This window comes from Chanos chanos, chromosome 6 (genome assembly GCF_902362185.1).
Source record: "Chanos chanos chromosome 6, fChaCha1.1, whole genome shotgun sequence".
Taxonomy (NCBI): domain Eukaryota; kingdom Metazoa; phylum Chordata; class Actinopteri; order Gonorynchiformes; family Chanidae; genus Chanos; species Chanos chanos.
In genome coordinates this window covers 44,058,871-44,080,929 of record NC_044500.1, presented here as the reverse complement: position 1 = coordinate 44,080,929, position 22,059 = coordinate 44,058,871, and the positions used below count along the sequence as shown (strand labels likewise).

Sequence of the window (22,059 nt, the reverse complement as noted above, 5' to 3'; positions counted from 1 at the left end):
GATCCTAGGTAAATTTCACCCTGGATGAGTCAGACTGGGTGGCATACTGTAAACCGATCCTGGAGCGCAGAGGGAAGGATCGTGGCAGATAACGTCAGTTTGGAGGAAAAAAAAAGGCAGAGCAGATTGAAGCAGCAGAGCCCGACTGTATCAGTTTGTTAAGCTCATTTTGTTTGAGAGTTGAATGTTAGAAGAGCACAAGGGCTGTCACGTTGGCTCATGTTTAATCAAGGACGTGCCTGAAACCTTCACCACCCTGACAAATGAAGCGCGAGTGGTATAAAATAGGTCAGAATTTATCTGCTTCTTTGTCAGATGATGTTCGCAGCAAGAAAATAGTAATGATGTACCCCCCCCCACCTCTCTCTCTCTCTCTACATATATACATATACATATATATATATATATATATATATATATATATATATATATACAGAGGCAAAGCAACAAATGTCAGTACAATAGCTGTCTGCCTGAAGAGCGGTTCAAGTGTGAGAGAACTATTACACAATCTTCCTTCTTTGCCTTCTTGAACACACAAGAGAAGCCTAACTTCAATCAAACCACTACCAGTTCAAACATTACTGTCCATCACACTTTTGTTTTTTATAAACTCTATTACAATAACTGTACTTTGCGGGGGGGGGGGGGGGGGGGGGGGTCTTTCCCTCTGCTTTGATAAGAGCAACATGGGAACTGCTGAATCATGTTTTTTCTCTTTCAAAACATAACACATCAAAACATATGGATCTAAAGCTCCAGCAAACAGCCTGTGCAGGTACAAGTGATTTTCCTGCGTTGAGTTTCTAGAAACTTCTGGTAAAGGTCCACGACTCAGCCCAGATGCGAAGAGCCAATGATATCCAAGCATTACACCAAAGATGAGGATTTGAGTCCCAGCACCCAATGAATTAAAAGGTTTTGCACGGGGTTGTGTGAACAACAGAACATTTGTGACAATCATAATCTCCTCTGCATTACATAACCAAAATGAGGACAAGGGGGGAAAAAAACCCTGAAAATGTGAGCAAACACTTGGAAAACATTTCAAATGTTTCAGGACACCTGTGTAATAACATACAATTATTATGATTACATACACTCACACTTAAAACCAGAACATTTATTGCTTCATCTGGATACAGTATTGAAAGCACAAGCATTCAGTACATATACACAGATATTTTGTACAATTAGATATGGATTCACAAAAAGGTAGTGAACACATTATGACCTACAAAAAAAAAAAGAAGAAAAAACAAAAACAAAAGAAAACAAACAAACAAAAAACCTCTACAGAAATTTAAAAATTCTAAATATCAAAAAAGTACAGCTGCAGAAACAGTTTGCAGAGTTAGCAGCCAGAAATCAACCCAGACGTCAGTGAAATAACTTGGTATTTGTCTCCGCTGTCAGGCTTCCGTCTGCACCGGGTCAGCTGTGATGTCCAAGTTATCAATAATCAATCACTGGCTGCCAACCAAAAAAAAAAGTTTTCAAAAATAGGTTACGTTGAAATGCTCATATAAATTATTGGTGAATCAGTGAACTCGAAATGATCTTTTTCATATTTGACTCTTCCATCAAGTAAAAGGTACCTTATATTTTAAAACCAAAAAAAAAAAAAGAAAAAAAACCTCCTTCAAAGCAGTCAACAGTGTTTAATAGTAGTGATGTCTGACACATACGAAGAAAAGAACGAGAGACCAGAAGAGAGGAGGAATAAAGGTGGGTGGGTGGATGGGTTGGGGGGGGGGGGTGTTTATAACGTTGCTCAAGATGGTCCAAAAGAAAAGAAAGGAAAAAAAAAAAAGATTCACACATCATGACCGAAAAAGGACATTTCCAAACCCCCCACCCCCCACCCCCCCCCCTCTCTTTGTCCTGACCAGTCAAACTGCCACTTCAGAGGGAGACTGATACTGAGCTGGTACCTATGGCTTTTCTGTGCCTGTGGGAACTTTTTCCGATCGACGATACGGTCTTTGGACTGACAGCATTAGCAGAGTGAACGCTGGCTTCGCTGCTCTAAGCTCTAAGCTATGTGTTTGAGAAACCCCGAAAAAAAAAGAAGAGGAAGAAGAAGAAGAAGAAGAAAGAAAGAAAGAAAGAAAAACCTCACAAAACTGCAGACAGAGGTCAAATCCAAAAGCCCTTTGAACTAAAACTGAAGTGAACCTCAGTGTTTCCACCATGCCAGTTTTAGAATGAACTAGGGGGGATGCTTCCAGTCTGGACTACAAGACGAGATGTGGTTCATGGGAACTTCTGAAGGCCACCCAGTGACTGATGGAACACACTCAGCTTCACAGACTTAGACGCAGATGAAGAGTCATTCTGAGGAAGACCTCTATGACATCACAATGTCAATATTTTCCATTAAATGGATGTGCACCAAGTTGGTGTGCTCTGTCAACCACTGGGTGGCTCTTCTGCCAATCCCAGCATCTCTGTGCACTCTTTAGACTAGCTTTTGAAAACTGAAAACATCTCAAAGGAACAAGACGTAGAAACACCATCCGTTCCCTCCGAGAACACCATCGAAACGGCCAAAGAAACGTGAGAAAGGCCAAAAGAACGAAGAATTTGAGACCAACACCAATGGGAACTCAGAAAAACCAAGAGTAAAAAAAAAAAACAAAAACAAAAAAAACTAACCTTCCAGTTTAAAAACCTCCAATTCGAAATAGGAAAACACACCACTGCCAGCTGGCCATTAAAGGGGTCGGGTGGGGTGGAGAGTGACTCGACCAAGGCGCAAAGGTGGTGGATGGTGTTATTTGGAGAGCCTGTTCTAAGGCCCTGTGTGTGTGTGTGTGTGTGTGTGTGTGCGCGTGTGTGAGTGTGTGTGTGTGTGCGTGTTCCTCTCTGGCAGGACATGAGGACACAGATGTCTGGATAGGAGTCTGCTGTTGGGCTGTGCTGTGTTCACTGTTCAGTCTTGTTCCATGGGCTCTTCTGTGTTTTCAGAGTCCTGAGAGCTCTGCTCTACAGCACCCTCTGTGGGAGCCTCCGCGCTACTGCCGGAAGGGGCTGGGGCTGCTTCATCGCTAGCTGTACTTTCTTCACTGCTACTGCTGACCTGGTCACTGTTCTCCTCACCATCCCTTAGCTCTGGACTGGTGGGCACTCCAGATGGCGCCCTCTGCTCTGACTGGTCCATGTCACTGGCGTCCTCAGAGGGGTCAGAAGCACAGGGGACCTCCCTTTCTGCCCTCTCTTCTCGACCGTCCGCCGATGGGGATTCTGACTGAGTGCTGGAGGGTTCTGAGGGAAGGTATATAGAAAAAAAACTAGTAAACAGCTAGTGTAAAGGCTCCATGCATTTAACAAATACAAGTACAAAACCCTGGTTTTATAGATATTGTATGGCAACTTAAAACAGTTGAGTGCTGAGAAATTACAAGTAAGATTTACTGACATATCTGTAGTTCACAGATCATTGTGTTGCTACAACAGAAATGTTCAATAGCAGACATATAAAATGCACTCCGACATTGTTCTAGCTTCAGCATGTAAAAGGAAAAACCAAGAGGCAGTACCTTGATCTTCACAGACAGCGCCTGTGCTGGCCGGTTCACCATCTTCCTCTTCCTCATGGCCTTCCTCCTTATTCTGACCCATGGATGACGGTGACTCCACTTCCTTGGGCGCGTCCGACGAACTCTCGGCCTGTGCCGGTCTGTGTGCCTCCGCTCCCTGGTCATCGTCCTCCTCTTCATCGTCCTCCTCTTCCTCATCTCCCTCTTTATTAAATTTGAGTCTCTTCACTTCATGCTCCTCCGACTCCATACTCTCCTCTTCATCTTGATGTTTGTTTTTCACCGAACCGCTCGACGGACTCGCCGCACCCGATAGCGACACACCACTACAAACAAAAACACACACACACACACACAATCGTAAGAGCGCACGTGCACACGCACGCGCGCACACACACACACACATATTTTCAGTAGACTTTCTCATTTTCTGTCTTGTACTTCATGCTCTCTGAGATTAACCAATGTGAAGACAAGACTAAAAAATGACAGCTCTTTCAGCCAATCCAGCGCGTGTTCACTGCACTACTCATGACAGAAAAGGAGGTGAGAACAAAAAACCCTAACTGAGTAAGCTCACGGTTCATATAAAACACAAATGGGAGTGTTGGTTAAGTTCTGAGTGGTGAGAGGAGATTACCTGAGAGGTTTGCTGTGTCCCGCTGCTGTGTTTGGGTCTTTGTTCTCTGTGCTGTCAGGGAGACCGTTTGTGGCTAGCGAGCTGGACATTGAGGTCTTTGGTCTGTTCAGAGGTCTAGGAGTTCCAGGACCATTCACTTTCCTTGTGAGAAGAAACAGGAGTGCGTCTCATCATGTATGTCTGACAGAGGGCAGTATCAGCGCGTATATTATGAATTCAAAACATGAACAAAGCCCTGCCTTTCATCCCCCCCGCAGTGAGGAACCCCTGGCTTTAAACACAGACTTATCCATGTTAAGATACGGTGATTAAAGATAGGGTCAAAGTGAAACATCTGAAACATCTTCACCTCTCTGTGAAGACTGATGTATTTCCAGGCAACATTACACCATTCATCCTGTTCACACCACTGCAACCGTTTTTCCTGTGGAGAGAGAGAGAGAGCGAGACAGACGAATGGACTTTGTGAGAAGAATCTGCAGGGAAATTGATAAAACCCTTACAGTGTCCCTCCTGGAACAAAACCCTTTTGGAACAATAACCAGCAGTGTGAGCTCTGTAATATTCCCTAGGTCCTCTGAGTATAAAAATATGATGTGCTTTTCTTCTGAACATCGAACGGCACGGCAGAAACAATAGCTTTTCAAACAGACCTAAAGCTCACGGCATTGTGTTGGACGAGAGCAGCTATTTCATCAGTTTGGCCCTGGTACAGGATAATGATGATGGACAGAGATTAATATAGACAGTAATGCCCGTTCAACAGTGTCGTTCGATAAATGAGAGATTAATACAGACAGTCATGCACATTTAACAGTGGTGTTCGTTCAATGTGGGATAAGATACTTACTCAGAGGTAGGGTACACACAGCTGACCACCATCACATTCTGCAGAGAAAGAAAAAAAAAAGAAAACAAACAAACAAATAAACAAACATCATTTTATACACAGCACAGATATGACTAGAGCCTAGATCTCCTTGTTTCATTTTAAACCGTTTAAGCCACCTGACCTTGGCAAACACAGGTAAATGCCAAAAGAAAGGAAACACTTCAGTATTTGAAGGATGGAATGGAATGTATACTGAAAGCAGATGCTTCCAAAGCTGTGAGGATTACAGTGAAGTATAAAAACGTTGTAAGGCCTGGTCTACCGCTATATCAGCCACAACGGCTAAAGGAGAAGATCTCAGTGACTGCAAAAGAAAGGTGATTTTTTTTTTTTTTTAGGGGGGTACATTTGGCATGTGACAAAGACAACAAAACTAACTTATGTTTCAGTGAGTAAAGTGGGAAAGTCTTAGGGGGGGGAAAACAACAGACATCCAGGGTCAGATGTTGTCAAAAGCACAAACTCCTCCTCTGTCATGTCTATGCTTTGGTTTTTAGATTCAAAAGAAAAGGAGATAAGTAGCTGTGAACCAGCTGACTGCGAATATTCATCTGGGCTGTGCGCGCAGGCGGGCTGAACGGAGACCGTTGAGAACTGTGGAGAGGAACATTATCGTTGGGTTGCAGAGCTCCAGTTTGTTATCACACCTTAAAACGCAGGCATGTACAACAGTGCCAAGTACACAGGCAGGGGTCCAAGGAAAACTCTTCGCCCAACACCCTACTGAGATGCTTTATGTTGGTGTTTCCTTTATTTTGAACGTTACCTGGATATCAGACCGTCAGATCTTGCACAATCAGAAGGGAACATTTATGCTCATTAACATGACATGTTTGTTACAGAGCGTCCATGTTTTTTTACTCTTCCAACAGGTTTAGCTGTATGAGGCTGAGAGTCACCTTCTCCACCCCTCTGAGAAATTTCTCCGTTCCGGTGTAATTTCTCTTTGGCTCTGTGAGAAGCTCGCACAAGCGCTGGATGGTGAAAGGGATTCTGGGAGAGAGCGAAAGAAAACAAACAAACAAAAAAAAAAGCATTTTTTTTTCTTTATATGGAAAAAAAAAAAGTGAAATAGTTTAATTTAACAAACTTTATTATCCACTCAAAGATGACGTCACAAAATGTTTCTGCCTATTAGAACGTCAGACAAAAATCTTCCATCTCTGTAAATCCAGGTATACACCATATGACCTTCAATAGATGGCGCTATTGTCCTGGGGCAAAACCCACTAGCTCCACAAGACACTTAACTCTTACAGCTCCAATGAGTATCGCTCTGACTGTCAACAGCACGGTGGCCTTGGTCAGGGAAGGGCATTCCTGCAGTTATATATTTATACAAACGCTCGCAAGAGCAGGCTCAATCAATAAGTCATTCGAGGACAGCCGAACTCGGTCGTCATACAGGACACTGCAAATATGTCAAATGTTTCACATGCCTCACATACTGATAAATATATAGTTTAATGGTAGATGAGAGTTAGGTCTCCCTCGTTCAGGCAGGCACTGCTGTTTTGCAAGCTTCTGTTCCAACCTTACTTATAACAAAGATTATTTAGCCAATTATGAACCTGACAAGCCTCTGAGTGGCACTCACGTGAGGTGAATCAAGGCCACACCGGATCCATGCTCCACAGTGTGCGCCACCATAGGAGAGGAGGTGGAACACTCCAGATGGCTAGATCTATAATGACAACTAATTCTAAGTGTACTGTCACTCTACAGCTGACCAAGATGTGTTCACTGTCTTGGGTTCCACATCCCAGAGTCCATCTTCAACGTGTTCTCACACTAAACGGAGCCAAGCATTTATCAATTGCTAGGCTACGCTGGGAATACACTTTACAGCTCTCACTCAGTTGTGGTGTTTGATGTCTCATTTGAGTCATGGAACAACAGCACAACTGAGCTTTCAGGGACAGCTGCAGCAGACCCATGGCAGTGGGAACGGACACCGTTCCTCCTCAGACAATGTTTATGCCGCTGGCATGGACACGTAAGTCATGGTTTTACGACCTTGTCACGGATAAGTCATTCCGTTCTGTATATATATATATAAAAAAAAAAATACTGAGAGAACTCCTATGACACTGCCAAACTGCATGTGAGAAGGGTCTTTTAGAGTGATTCTTACCCATTATATCCATTCACAATCTTCAATATCCTCTCCTTCATTTCTTTGAATGGGATGGATTCCACGTTGGGATTGGCCGGGCCGCGCTGTTCTGGTGCAGAAGCCCGAAAGTCATCCATGACTTTCTCCAGTTTAAACAGAAAGTAGCTCCTAAACTGGGACCATGGGACCCTTTGAGGGAGAGGGAGAGGGAAATGGAGACAGAGAGAGAGAGAGCTCAGTTCTCTGGTTGTAACTGAGAACAAAAGATCGTTCTGAACTCAAGGAAGATTCTATTAAGCACACTCACATGACTACAGAAGAATGTCTTGATTTGTTGAAGGCTGTTGCACATTTTTTTTAAAACGAACTAACCGTGACAGTTAGCACAACACGGAAAAGGTAAGCACATGCCAGAGAAAGGTTAGCGCAAGCTAAATTCAGACCTCCACGAATAGTCCCTAATCACTTTTGGCGTCACATAAGCGCGCTAGTAGTTGGGCAGTTATGAAGAAACACGGCTCACTGGACCGTTATACTTACATAGTTTCGCCAGTCTTCGCAACATGACAAAGAAATTGGTCCAACACTGGACAGACTTCTTTCTTCTGCTTCTTTTCAAAATCTGTAGTGACAACGACAAACCAACTTTTAAAATTTTCCAAACAGCTAAAATCTATGTACTCCACTGAACATACTACTGATTTATACTTGCCCTTGTGGTACGTAAGCAATGAACAAGAAACTACTAGTGGTTTATTTAGCCGTTTTCAGTACAAGGAGAGCTGTAGTCACTTCCTTTACGTATATCAACCAGACAGCAACTACTGAAAAGAATAACTTAACTGCTCATCAGTGCTTTTCGCCTGCTATCTTAAATCTATTAACTGCAGCGGCATAGCATATTTTGACACTGCGACCACTTTGGAAACTTGCTGTCCGTACTGTAACTTCTTGTCAGGAAAGCACAGTAAACTGTTATGAGGTCGGCAATTTGCATGGCTGGTTACTTTGCTTACAATATACTGACAAGCAACCGGCTAAGGCTAGCTAACCACCCGTTAGCTTGATATATCTTTACAGAATAAAAGTAAAAAACGTAGAGACAGAGCGGCGTTAGCTACAAGTGTACAGGTTAGTTAGCTACCCGGCTGTAAATTGGCAAAACATATTTTATACAAGCATAAATTTGCCGTGCTAACTTGCTATAGCTATTAAGTTGTTTGGAATAGTTTACATTACAGAAGGATTCTGGCTTCAAATACCGAAAGAGTGTCAAACACAGCCAAAACGCCAACGAAAACGCCAACGAACCGGCTATACTGTAAATTGCAGGATTACAATGTTATCGGTAAACTAGTTGTTAACGATGGTATGCTAAACAGGCAAACGAAATGGCTATGCTAAGCAATATTAGCTTCCTTGCTAGTTAGCCACATCCAGCAACCAGCTCTCTGTCCAAAGACCACACATGAGAGAGATTTTGCTTTAAAATTCAATGGCAAGATTAAGTAAACAACCTTTCAAGGCTTCGAGAAGAGTGTCGATCTCCATGGTGGCGGTGTTTTATCTTCTGAATCCGACAAGAAACGGGATAGTGATGTCTGCTCTTCAGATAAGAGAGAGACAGGGGAAAAAAGAGGAAAAGGAAAAATATTTCAATATGGCGTGCGTGATGTCACTGCCTGTTCATCTGCGTTCGGAACACAGTTAGGGTTACGCAACATTAATTACTTGTGTTTCCCAGAGGTTGAATCGACTGCCTTTACAGAATGGTGAACTGCTAGTATAGTAGCTGATCTTTAACCCTTTGAAGTAAAATGACTTCTTGGTGAAACCACATTTTTCTTTCATTGTTGTTATTATCATGGTTGTGGTGATTAATTAAAAATTGTATCAGTCTTGTTCTCCCCACGAAATATCTTCTAATTAACTACATATTTCTCATTATATTTCGCTTGTACGAGCGTTCAAGGGTTAACACTTTTCAGAACCGTCACAACAGTTATGTAATATGATATGATCTGCGCATGAACTCAGTGACCGAGGATGGGAAAAAAACAAATCAAATGCTTTTTTTTCCCTTTTTCAGATAGTTGTGCACGTATTTTTAATGCAATGATAAATGACTTTTTTCCGTAGAGATGAATTACCTGGTAGTGGAGCTATATACAGTCTAGGTATTTAAAAAAAATACATATTGCTACAAGATCAGAACACCTACATTATTTGTCATACCTGTCCACTGCTGTGAAACATTTTTCATCACACATTTTAACTGAATGTTAGTGAAGGGAAAAAGAATGACACAGATAGTTCACATTTTATGCTCATTTATTAAAAATGTACACATGCAACAACACTTTTCTATAAAAAAAAAAAAAAACACAATGAGATGAAACACATTCATCACGCAGAAATACACAATCTCTCCCCAACGAGGGCAAGCGCAACTGGTTCATTTCTTCACAGATGGAACATTCTAAGTGTCCAGTTTATACAAAAAAAAAAAAAAAAAAGTCTGTTAATGGCATAGGCAAACGCCACGATCATGATGATCCGAGTGTTCTTATTTACAACAAATTATACTTCGAAATAGCTTCCCTCAAGCTTCATGTTTCCAAAGAAAGAAAGGCCACTTTATAACATATGTTTGATGAATTCAATATTTTTTTAATGTATATAAAAAATTCCAACAGATTATATGACAACAGGAAGATATTTAGCGGGATTTATTTGGTGATCATTTCGGGCCTCCATCGTTATTTTGGTTACCAAGATCACTGTATATATAGAAATGATAATACTCTGGAAAAACCCTCAGCGGCCCCTTTCAACTTTAAGAGATCACAGAGTGGTAGTCCTCAAGTAAAACAAAGTGGTGTTTGACAATCTCCAGTATGTAATCATTCCCATTGTAGTAACAAGGAGAATAAAAAGTATGACCTTACGGTTTCTGTCAGTTCTGGATGCATAACATTCAAATGAAAATTTGTGTACTGTTAACACTGTAAGGATGTCTGGTATTTTGGCAAATGTTTAAAAAGATCTGGACCTCCTCTCTTACACACACACACACACACACACACCCACACACCCACACACCCACACACCCACAGTGACACATATACACGTACACAAACAAACAAATTATAAAACTTAAAAAGGTTCACATTACCTCATAAAAAAACACGACCATGTTCTACTGTCGTAGTTTATGCAAACATTAGACTCAATGAATTCATATGTGTAACAGGTCATTATAAACATTATATGACATATAAAAACATCAGACACATCGCTTAAGGCTTACATATGGAGCCTATGGTTAACTTCTTGCAGAAGCTTCTAGAAATACTGAAGGACTGGTATGATGAACTGAAATGTTAAACGTATAAAGTACATTAAAAAAAACCCTCAGGATTAACATTCTGTTCAGTTGCATTTGCCACTATAACTCATCTTGTCCAGAGGGTATGTGCTGTGATTTAAATACTACTTCTAGTAGTCTTTGTGTGAGTGTATGCTAACGGAAGCTTCTGTAACTACTTTAACTGTAACATTGACCAAGTATGGTTCTTAATTCCTCATAAAATCTTATACTTTATTCATAAATCTTGTATAATAGTGGAGATATAACTAAATGACACAGATGTCTCACCATGTATCTGGCCATCCATCATATAACTTGGAGCGGCATTCCTCCCGTGTCTAAAGTCACCTCAGGCTCCCACTGCGGAATGTCTTATTGTTATAAATCCATTGTGCAATCCAAGAGCATTGTGGAGTTCTTTCGGGTTTTTTTTTTTGTTTTTTTTTTTGGAGACCAAACAATTGGCCATTCACACTTAAGCTGGCATTCCTTAGCGAGCACTATGTGTGCCAAACGCATTCCCATCAGTTTTTGGATCATCAAGTTTTAACACAAGGAAGCTCTGGAGGCTTTCTCGACGCTAGCTCCTAACATTGCACATCTTCCATTAAGAAAAAAAAGAAAAAAAAAAACAAAAGAAAAAAGAAAACTGTAAGTTTTGCCTTACGAAGAGAATCGACTCTTTTTTTTTTTTTTTTTTGGAGCAAACACTCCGAGAAGATTTAGCGTTGCGCAGGTTACTTAGGTGGGGGTCGAATGTGGCGTACAATTTTGCTTTCATATATAGACTTCATGGTCTTTTCCACCTGTTTGAGAAACACCTGTGGTATTCTGCCACACAGAGTGTTCACCGTGTCAAGGAATTTGGTCTGAAGAGGATAAAACAGTTGCTGGAACATGTTTTCTTCCAAAGGGTACTAGAAGAACAAAACAAGGGGGAAAAAAAAAGAAGTGCGTTTATGTAAGACATCTTTTTTTTTTTTTTTTTTTGCATTGGTAATATTAACCACTTTAATGAAATTCTCGTACAGTGATCATTATGAACGGGATACTGTGTCATTTGGCAAATGTGTTTTGTGTCTTATCAGTATGTGAGCAGCAGAATGGGGCTCTAATAATACAAGACAAAAGACTTCCTGTTGAAAGATGCTTTCCTGCTATAAGCCTTGAAGGAGAAGGAGTGTGTGTGCGTGCGTGCCTGCGTGTGCATGCTTTTGTGTGTGTGTGTGTGTGTGTGGTGGGGGATATCTAATAAAAACACACAATACGGCTACTCGTTTCACAAACACACTCCCTCCATCAACCTTATTTCCTTTGTACGGAAGACCAATAAAGAAAGTCTAGCGACATAAAAACCAGGAGAGCACATTTGCTGAGTTTCTCTCTGTTCCTCTGGGAGAGCTGAAATGCTTCATTGGATTTCACTAAGATCAATTAAGAAGAGCTTATAGATGGATGTCATTATTCGCATTAACTACAGATCCTTCTGTCTGTTAACTTACCTCTCGTATGGCATCATACACGACTTTGAAAGCTGGCTGCTTGTCGTCATGGTAAACTCCACGGTTTCCATGGAGAATGGACACACCCTCCTCTTCTGCCCCCTTGCAGTTGCTACCATACATACAGTGATCCGGTCTGTAGTTCCACTGGCATGGAAAAATGTAGAGACATTCTGGAGACATGGACAACAACATACCATGAGCTGGGTAGCCAACGGCAAGAAACAGAAATACAGACAAAGAGCGATCCCTGGACCAGAACAGCTCATTTGCTATGGTTTTTTTTATTATTACTAATTTATGAATGTGTCCATGTATACATGTGTTTAGTGGGTCTCTGTTGGCACTTGAGGATATTCTTGTTTCCACACTATATCCTATAATGGCTTTCAGATAAACACTAGTATGTGCATAGTTCCCTTGTTGCTTAAAGCTTTATACCTGCAGCTGAGTCTGTCACTAGTACTGCAGGTGAAAAAAATGTTTACCAACACAGACAGGAGAATGCATTACTACTGCACTCAGACCCACAGAGAAATCTACTTCTGGGACATCTAATCAAAGAGAGAAAATAGAAGAAGAATGTGCCCCCCTTGTTTATACGCTAGCAACCTCATTGATTTCTCTGACAAGAACTGAAATGGAAAGAGACACTTTTATTTTGGTTGCTCCACGAAGCTTCCTTTAAAAAAAAACAAAAAAAAAAAAGTATGCCCTTAACAGTTTGAGGAACATTTTATTTTGGAGAAAGATCAATCATCTCCAGTGCATGACGAAAAAAAACCCCATCTCATTTAAAAAGAGATTTGTCCATTATTGTTGTCCAGTAGTAATGCAGGTCCACTATGAACTAAATCAAAGGTGACTCTTGCTAATGGCTTCTTCAGTCTTTATGCTAGAGAAATGGTACTTTATTACTTTTTTTGAGAGCTTTCATGAACAATCAGATCTTTCTACCTGGGTTGTAGTGAAAGATGATGTTGAGAAGGTCCTGGTCTCCCCATGTGATGTGGTTTTTATACTTCTGATAAAGAGGGTGAAGTAGGTCTTCCCAGGATAGGCCAGCTGCTATCATACTGTTCTGTTAGGTCAACAAAAAGCATGTGAAAATGTAAAATTGGACGGCTTCGGTTCAGAGTCGTGTGCAGATGTAGAAATGACTGTCTTTTCCAACTGGCTGTCTTTTTTTTTTTCATTTTCGAGCTCGTTGGAAAGCATGGCCCCTATTAAAATAGCTGCTCTCACTGGATTTCAGAAATATGTTCATTTAAAACTTCAGACCGCTTGCCACTTTTTCCACCCTCAGAGCCCAGTGATCTGTACTGCTCTGCGTGCAACAAGCTTGAAAGAGTTTAGACATAAAGAGAAAGCCCAAAGACAAGCCAGGGCTAACGTGTCCGTCTACTCGTTGGTCCAGGCAAGATAGGAAAGAACAGACTCTACACAGATTGATATCTAAAGAAAACAAAGACAAGCAGAATGTGATTGTCTGGGGGTGGAGAAACTTTTAAAAAGACCTCTGTCTAAAAACCTCTATCTAAAAGACCTCTCTAGTAATTTAACAATCAAATTCTCACAGTTTGTTCATTATTGGCTGCACGAGGTGAATATCTACTGTACAACTACTCTACATACTCAGATTCGCCCATCCCTGGAGAGAGAGGAACAGGGAAAGGCTGGGATGCATTCTTCACCTTAAACAGAGTTTTACGGATCCGAGTCAGGTTCATCAACATGACCCCAGAGTTGACCCCTGTGACACCGTAGAAGGGGTGACGCGCAAAACGGCTGTACCAGCCAATTTTCGGAATCTCGTGTTCGGGCGCCATGGCGGCCAACTGGGTGCTGTTGAAGGCTTTGAGAAACTTCCAGATGTCGTCCATCGGACGAAGAAAAATCACATCTGTATCTACGTACAGCAGGGAGTCCACGTCCTTCAGAATCACCTACCGTCACAAACAGAATTCATATCGGTTAAGGCCAGCCAACTGATGAGGTCAACACAGACAATGCGCCGTGAAAAACAACAAGCTGTTGCCACAGATACCAAATGGGGGGGAAAAAAAGTGTAAAGTCTTACTGGGAGAAAGAGTCTCTGGGCAGCACATGGCTTAAAGAGTTTCTTCCACTCCTCTGCATTCCCCACAGAGAACGTGATTGGGTAAATTGTGTATTCGAACTTGGAGGAAAAGGGATGGGGCCAATTGCTCAACTGTAAGATAAAGTGAAAAAACGAAAGAAAGAAAGAAAGAAAGAGAAAGAACTTTAGGTCATTACTGATCATAAATTTCATCATACGCTAGTGTTGGAGACTCGGCCTGTTCAGGAAAGAAATGGTGATTCAAAGTCACAAACAGGAAATGTGACTACACACACTCACTATTCAAATGAATAATCTCGATTCTACGAAGCAGGCAAATGCTATCAGCTCACTCCTAAGGCATTTCTCCACAGCTAGATAGAGACAGTATGTGGTCTGTGACACCTCCCGAAAAACCCTGTTACTAGCATTCTGTCACTCTGTAGGTGGCTGTTTAAAGGCCAAAGGGCAAGAAGATGTGGCTGTTTTCGAGGTTTAGACCAGAAAATTATCCACTGAAGAGAAGCCAGATACTTTTTTCCTCTTCTTTGGTGAGCTCATCTGTTACTAGAACCATTGTTAAAAGAGCTTAGCTCTGAGGGAAAGATCGCAAAATGAGAAACTATGTTCTTCCTGAAAAGGTAGAGAGATCGAAGCCGCAGGATTAAGGCTAACTTTTTCTCCTCTTGTGTTAATTCTGACACCTCTGTGGCAGAGATGCAAGCCTGACACGAAGAACAAAGGGTAACCAATACAGCCTGAGTGTTACCACACTGAAAGCCACAGTGACCGTTAACAAAAAAGCGAAACCAATTTTCACCACTTTTACCCACTGTTTGTGGCCCTGACAAACAGGTACTTGCAGGTACTTGCTAACTACAGACATCAAACAACCCACAGTTCTTCCAGAGAGACATGCTGATTGGTGGTAAACAACAACATTTGTAGAAAAAAAAAAAAATGGTGAAAAGCCCCTGAGGAAAAGAAAGCTCCAAAATTTTCTGCCAAGAGTCTTTGGCTAACTTGAAAGTGTCACTTAGTAATTGCAATGAAGCAGAGTCTAGGGAAATCTATGGCCCTGATCTGAAGATATATAAAAAACAAACAAACAAAAAAAAAAACCATTGGTCTGGGGGATGCTGGGAGGACGCAGGCAGAGAAGTGAGCAGCTCATGCTGACTCATAATGAAGCTTTTTTTTTCTTTTTTTGTGCCATCCTGTTTCTGCTCAGCTCTGAACTGTAACGTCCCCTGAGCCCACCACAGATACTGAATGTTTCTCTTCCAACTGTGAAATGATCCAATTTAATCTTAAAAGAGAGTGTGTGTGTGTGTGTGTGTGTGTGTGTGTGTGTGTGTGTGTGTGTGGAGGGGGGGTGGGGGGGGGGGGGGGGGTGGGGGGGCTGGGTGGGTGGACACCTACACTCTGATTTTGACAACATCATTTCTGGAAATATGATGACAGAATGCTTACAATATGTTCTGTTCAGGTTGGATGGAAAGATGGAAGGTGAGTGGAGAGAGAGAGAGAGAGAGAGAGGGAGAGAGAGAGAGAGAGGGAGCGAGCGAGCGAACAATGTGAATCTTCAAAGCGCTCACCCCTTTCTTGAACTGTGAAGACAGGTCATGCTCAGCAAAGATGTGAAATTTTATCTTCTTCACGCTGAAGAGGAGGGCCGACTTCACCATGTTAAGCGTCTCCTCCAGGCGATTCCCACAGGCCACCACCGCAAGATGCATGACGTCCTCCGCTTTCGTGACCTTTGACCGGGTTCGCCCCACCTCATTCCTCTGTCTGCAAAATCGAGAGAGAAAGCAAAAAGAAAAAAAAAAAAAAAAAAGGTTCACATGCAGTCGCCGTCCCATCAACCTGCAGCACCAGACGTGCCGTTTCACGCCGACGAGCAGACACACACACGTGCGCCAAGACAATGGCGAACGCGCCTGGCGAGCAGAGTCGGGGAGACAGAGCTAATGCACCCCACACACGTTCCATACATGCGCTAAGGATCGCACTGTCCCTCCTAGCCAAAGACTAATGTCAACGCTCAGGGCTAAAGGAGGGCAGAGAACATCGTACGACCTGCAGCGCTTCCCGTCCCCCATCATGCCTTGCACATCTATACCTGCCGGGTTTAGCGCACAGATGCCCGGAGCCGTATCAGATGTAGATATGCAAGGAGAAGAACCAGCAGGGGCTGAGGCTGGAGAAACTACGTCTGAATTCTAATCAATCCACGCAGGGAAATAAAGTACGCGGCGCACAGCATGCCGCAGAAACAACTCTTAAGATATTTGCTCTTGAGCGTGCGCATAAAACGTTGCTTTGGTCTCCGGCGTGCTTCTGCGGATCACAAAAAATGCAAACATTCACTTGCCCAAAGCAAGGATTGTGCAGTCACTGCTGCTGAAGACACCTATCCGCGGATTAATGTTTTTCATAAAAGGAAACAAATCACGTTGCAAGAGGAATATGAAGCCTTTCAGAGAGAGAGAGAGAGAGAGAGAGAGAGAAAGAGAGAGAGAGAGACAGAGAGAGAGAGAAAGAGAGAGAGAGAAAACATCAAAAGCTTCTCTCACAGAGACCGACATGCTCACTTTCATTCAAAGTCGAACGTGGAGCCTGTTTATAAGATGGAGCAGCGGCAAGATGAAAAAAAAAAAGAAAAAGAAAAAGAAACAAGTAGCCTCTGATTGGATGGAACGAACGTAGACCTCATGCATGACACTGTGTTTTCTGCTCGGCCGAAAGGCAATCACACAACACTCCACCAGGACTGCTGAGAGCGAGGCCTGAAGAACACTGCGAGACCTGAGAGTCTCTCTACTCTAGCTGTCTCTACTGTTTACACTACTGTAAAGCACAGGAAACGACCAAACAGCCTGGAGGAAGCTAAAGCAACGGAGAAACATCTCACTTTCATCTCAAGCAGTAAGCAAACAGATTTCAGTGAGGTCTCCGGTCAACGCAAGATGCCACGCTTCATAGGCATATAGCGTATCACGTTCCTCCAGTGGTACCTGCATTATATTTCTTATCCTTGTAAAACACTTCAGCGAACTCCTAAAATATACTGTCCTTTCCCATTAAGTCTAAGGGGCACAGAATGTTCAGAGGCAGGAGGTGATCTCACAGTCAAGCATTTGCAGGCCGCGTTCCCTTCACACATCTGGAAACGGTTTGCTAAAAAGCTCAGGCAGCACAGGAAGGCTTGGATTAATTACGGGCCAAACGGGCAGGCTGAACAGGTAACATGCTGACTCAGTCTTTCGACTACGGCTTTTAATACCGTAAAAGCGAGGTTTACAATTTATTAATTTGTCAGTACATTCATAACCGGAGAGTAAAGACGATTTTAATTTTAAATGGACGCTCACCTAATGCAAGAACATCCGATGGCAAATTAACTAAGCTACGTGAGTCTTGCCCTGGGCTTGATTTCATTACAAACTGCAGGAATCAAATCAAAGATGCAAATCCTCCCATGCGGGTACAGGCAACATGCCTCGCAGGTTTAAATAATACCATTGCAATATGCATAACACTGCATGTCATCTCTTACTGCAGAACATTTCACAGATTTCCCTGCTAAAGATCAACCTCCTGTCTGCTACAGGATACTTTTTCATGCCTGCCTTGGCTCTCTCCCTCTCTCTCTCTCTCTCTCTCTCTAACTCTCTCTCGCTCTCGGAATGAATAGCTGAAAAAAAAGGAAAGACACGTGTTTTTCTTCTTTTTTTTTTTTGCTTTACTCCTGATGCATCCCACAGAAGTAGGCTTAGTTCTCCCCAAAGCTCATTGGGATGCTCTGGTGAGTGAGGAGATTTCAAAAGCACTGTGAAGACGGACCCAAAAAAAAAAAAGAAGAAGAAGAAGCAGAAGAAGAAGAAGAGGAAGAAGAAAAAAGGAAAAACTCTAAGTCTTCCCAGATGAAATGTTTATAGCTTTACATAATGTCCCCGAAATGCTGCGCTACATTAGCCTTTGGGCACACTGCTTAGCTCCATTCCAGATGACAGAACAAAGAACGACTTTCAAATGTTCCATCAAAGAGAATGACACTGTTTTGCCGGATACATGTTTCGAGGTGTTGCACATTTACTGCAGTCCTTATTCCGTTACCACGTGGGGTTTTTTTCCTTTACTGACAAAGTGAAAGTCATCACTGTTCCAAGTTCTGCTGTGTGTGTGTGTGTGTGTGTGTGTGTGTTTATATGAGTAGCTGCCTCAAAGCAGCTTTGTTATTCTAATGACATTTTGGTACACACAATTCTGAAAACTGACCCACAATGGAAAAAAACACTAACTCCTCAGACCTACATCAGAATTATTCTCTAAACTGGATTAAACCAGTCTTCACATTTTATCTGACAGTTTAAGATGTGCGAAAGGCGCTTCCCTTTTTTAAATATCAAACATATTCCAGTTACACAGATTGCAAAAAGTGAGAATGCTGTGGAATGCAAGCATGAATGACTATAAGCTACTTCTTCTAGGCATTTACTCAGAAGAATTTTAACACTCAGCCACTTGCAAGATTGCAGCAAAGAACTGTGATGAAGGTGTGAGCATAACGTCCAGTCGCTGACTAAAACGTACCACGGGCTGACAGGAGTTATCCACGTCAGACTGAGAATCCTCCCTGCTTCAGTCCCCACACTGAATACCACTCTCTGTAAATGTTTGACTCGTAATACAACCAAGATTCTGCACAGACAGATCAAACTAGTTATTTCCTCATCGATTATCTGCTTTCTGGATGTATGCATATTTATCATATTTGAAAAAAGAAACACGTTGTAGTGATCTGCATGCACAAAGTCTTGGTGTCCAGTCCTCCTGCAACAGGAACAAGAACTGCTGGGGTATTCTTGCTCACAGGATGTGAGGTGATTCTTCATGTGGGACTTTGTTTGTCTGTTTTGGAAGCTTGTGGAAGGAAACCTGTCGGACGCTGTCGCGATCAGGACAGAGGATGAGTCTAAACCCGGCTGGATAGGAAACAGTTTTTTTTTTTTTTTTTTAAATAATGGCCAAAATAAAAAACAAACAAGCCAAAGTGGTCACCCGACCCCCACCTTGCCTTTCCCTCTACACTCACGAATCCTATGGAGCGTTTTCCCCAATCACTGTACTTTATCCTGTATGTCAGCAAGGGTCTGTTTTAGTCATCATTTTCCTGTAGCAGCATTGGTCTCTTCCAATCTATAGCTATCAGCAAAGAGCACACACTAGGGTGTGGCCACCCCACAGGACATGAAACCCTTAATAACTTGTGGCAAGAGACAACAGGGAAGTCCCACGTCAGACTGAAAGTCAAAAACAACAGCGTGCCATAAATGCCTCTCTTTGTTATGCGTTATTTTTGTTACGCTGTTTGGATTCAGCTTCTGAACCAGATAACGGAAACCGTTCACCGGGTAAATAAATTACTTGGCAAAATATATTAGAAAAATTCACTTTAATTAATGTTGCGAACTGAAGGTAATTTTCCTTTTTTTTCATGAACCCAAGACAAATTAACCTTACAGAGGCATCAAGAGTTGTCACGAGGGAATATGTTCACTCAATTAACCAATCATTGATTTTGCCCTCTTTAATTTCAGCTCACAAGACCTTTAGACAGCAACTAATAGCTTTCAAGGTGACCTTACATCAACCTGTAATGAAAACGCAACTTTTATCACATTTAATTTTCTAAGCACGTAGAAATACGCGGCGCTCAGACCTTAAGAAGCTGTAAGGGTCATAGCCACACCAGTTCATTTTTTTCAGTCCTACTGAATATTAATGTCACGCGTGGAGGATACTGTCTATTTATTACCAAAGTCATTTAATTACACAATTATGACAAATATTTGAACAGAAGCACTCATGATATACTGTCTAATGATGCTTCTTGGATAGGATTACACGATCGTAGCATCCATTAAAACTCACTGTATTGACAGAAAAATTACATGCCTCAAAGGAGAAAGGTAATCATTACTGGACATGACATATTGATGCAATACCGAGGCATTTAAGATACAATAGGGAAACGCAAGTGTGAGCATCAAACGGAGTAAAAAAAAAGCATTGATTGCTTGTATAATTTAAAGGCATGGAGGTCGTTTCTCAATTACACATGATACAACAGTTCGATCCTAAACGCCCTTGAGAATAAATATGGGTGCTCTGGTACTATTTCACGGATACTGTCCTGCACTGATTGCATAGGAATGGCTGACCACGTTCAACTTCTCGGAGAAATGGGGGAAAAGCAACAAGGACAATCAGTCCATCGAAACCTTAACCTCAAAGTAAGAGCTATAGAAATATCGCCGGCCAAATAGTTTAACTACGTGCTTGGAGAAGATATGGAAAGTTGCTTAAGGTCTGACATGCTTGAAACTCTCTGAAAATGGAACCACGCATCAAAATTCATTAACAGTGATGTGTATTCTTTTTTCTCTCACCTCAGTTTTGCATTGACATTGCTTCCTCTGTTGGAAATTTTCAATTCTTTACGGTTCGGACGGAACTGTTTCTGGGATTTCTGAGGCTCCTGTTGAGAATGTTTAGCTATTTTCACCGAGACAACGTTTCCAAGTCCAGATGACGAAGAGAAATCGTTGTCTTTGGCAACTTCTCTCAAAGGCGGCTCGTCTGCAGCATTCCCCCCCAAAAAGTACAAAAGTAGAAAAACTCCGAAACATATTGCGATCACAACAATTCTGCAATGAATTCTCATTGTGGAAAAGTGTTCCGTTCACTCGGAAAGACATTAGATTGTCCCGTCATGGCTGTGAATTGGAATTAAAACGGTATTTTGACGGTCTGAACATACTTCTCCACTTGTATTGTGATGAAGACGATGCTCAGCTAAGCGCCGAGATCATCCACGTAAATCACTCTCAGGAGGCGGGACTTTACTTCTTTACCGTAATGACTAAAGAAGCAGTGCAAATTACTCATCAGTTCTGTCAATGCTGCGTTTCAGTTGTCTGTACAACGCTCAATAAGATTTAAACAAATTATTTTGGATTCTTCCGTCAAAATGTATTGTGTTATTAGTAGCTGATGAGTCAATACATTCGGGGTAGCTTGCGTATGACAAGTAACATTTAAAGATTGCATCTCCAACTGTGCCTTCACCAAAATATTAAAGATACAATGCAACTGCTTTTTCGCCTCAAGGGAAGATTATTGAGCATAAAAAGCCCATGACTCTGAAGTAGAGGCGTCTCAATTTGTCTTCTGTGAGTGGACGCACGGCTACAGTACCGTTCGCCACCTGACTACATGATTTACGGTATCATCATGGACGTCCTCTGATGTGGAAACAGTCCATGTGTGTTGTTATTTTAACTGCGAGGAAGCCAACTCACTCAAACACTGTAAAGGTAATATGACGTCCTTTGATCATTAATCTCTTAATATGTGATTAGATTGTTTGACACGGCTCGAAATCCAATTAAAGTGAATTATTGTTCTTCCATGAGGTACCGTTACAACAGGGCTGATTAGCATGCTAACTGTCGAACTTTATCCGAAATACCCCAAAGTCTCAAGATAATGTAGACGCAAAACTCGGACAAGCCACCACGGGTGAAATGTATTGTTTTAAATACTGTTATAGACATAAATTCGTGTTCTTATACGTGTAATTTGATCATTTATTTGCATTAAACATTGTATGATGATGCTGAAATAATGTGTCCCTAAATGTGGTTAGTACATAACTTCTTGGTTGTCTAACGTTAGTGTCAAAAGAAACGTGAGCTCTGTGTTTACATGGACTTTGAAACACAACAGCGGTGTACATTAAAACCAGTCTTATTTTTGGTGATTAGTGCTTCTGCTTGCTCATATATGATAGATAGTGCCTCATTGAGCAAACCTGACATATTTTAAAAATGGAGTACAACCACAAGG

The 22,059-nt window shown here is 41.8% G+C and overlaps 2 protein-coding genes across 2 annotated transcripts; both read right to left on the bottom strand.

The window, feature by feature from the left end:
- Positions 1-1,273: 1,273 nt before the first annotated feature.
- Positions 1,274-8,822, bottom strand: ppp4r2b (protein phosphatase 4, regulatory subunit 2b). Its single transcript, XM_030777249.1, has 9 exons — positions 8,708-8,822; positions 7,731-7,812; positions 7,209-7,379; positions 5,974-6,067; positions 5,033-5,070; positions 4,532-4,606; positions 4,183-4,323; positions 3,543-3,868; positions 1,274-3,267 (listed from the first exon to the last, which is right to left on the bottom strand). Exons 1-9 carry the CDS (start codon positions 8,739-8,741, stop codon positions 2,936-2,938), a joined length of 1,293 nt encoding a protein of 430 aa, XP_030633109.1. The 5' UTR covers positions 8,742-8,822; the 3' UTR covers positions 1,274-2,935.
- Positions 8,823-11,297: 2,475 nt separating this feature from the next.
- Positions 11,298-20,969, bottom strand: gxylt2 (glucoside xylosyltransferase 2). The gene is made up of 7 exons (XM_030777752.1): positions 20,601-20,969; positions 15,741-15,936; positions 14,143-14,274; positions 13,757-14,008; positions 13,020-13,143; positions 12,063-12,235; positions 11,298-11,477 (listed from the first exon to the last, which is right to left on the bottom strand). The coding sequence occupies exons 1-7, from the start codon at positions 20,873-20,875 to the stop codon at positions 11,298-11,300; spliced, it is 1,332 nt and encodes a 443-aa protein (XP_030633612.1). The 5' UTR covers positions 20,876-20,969.
- Positions 20,970-22,059: the final 1,090 nt, after the last annotated feature.

Excerpts from the sequence above, each read along its gene's own strand:
- gxylt2 (XM_030777752.1), bottom strand. The coding sequence starts at position 20,875 with ATGAGAATTCATTGCAGAATTGTTGTGATCGCAATATGTTTCGGAGTT. Across the intron at positions 14,275-15,740 it reads CTTCACAGTTCAAGAAAGGG|TTGAGCAATTGGCCCCATCC; the intron begins GTGAGCGCTTTG and ends TTTATCTTACAG. Across the intron at positions 13,144-13,756 it reads TCCGTAAAACTCTGTTTAAG|AACAGTATGATAGCAGCTGG; the intron begins GTGAAGAATGCA and ends TTGACCTAACAG.
- ppp4r2b (XM_030777249.1), bottom strand. The coding sequence starts at position 8,741 with ATGGAGATCGACACTCTTCTCGAAGCCTTGAAAG. Across the intron at positions 7,813-8,707 it reads TCTTCTCGAAGCCTTGAAAG|ATTTTGAAAAGAAGCAGAAG; the intron begins GTTGTTTACTTA and ends TTGTCACTACAG. Across the intron at positions 3,869-4,182 it reads GGACACAGCAAACCTCTCAG|TGGTGTGTCGCTATCGGGTG; the intron begins GTAATCTCCTCT and ends TTTTGTTTGTAG.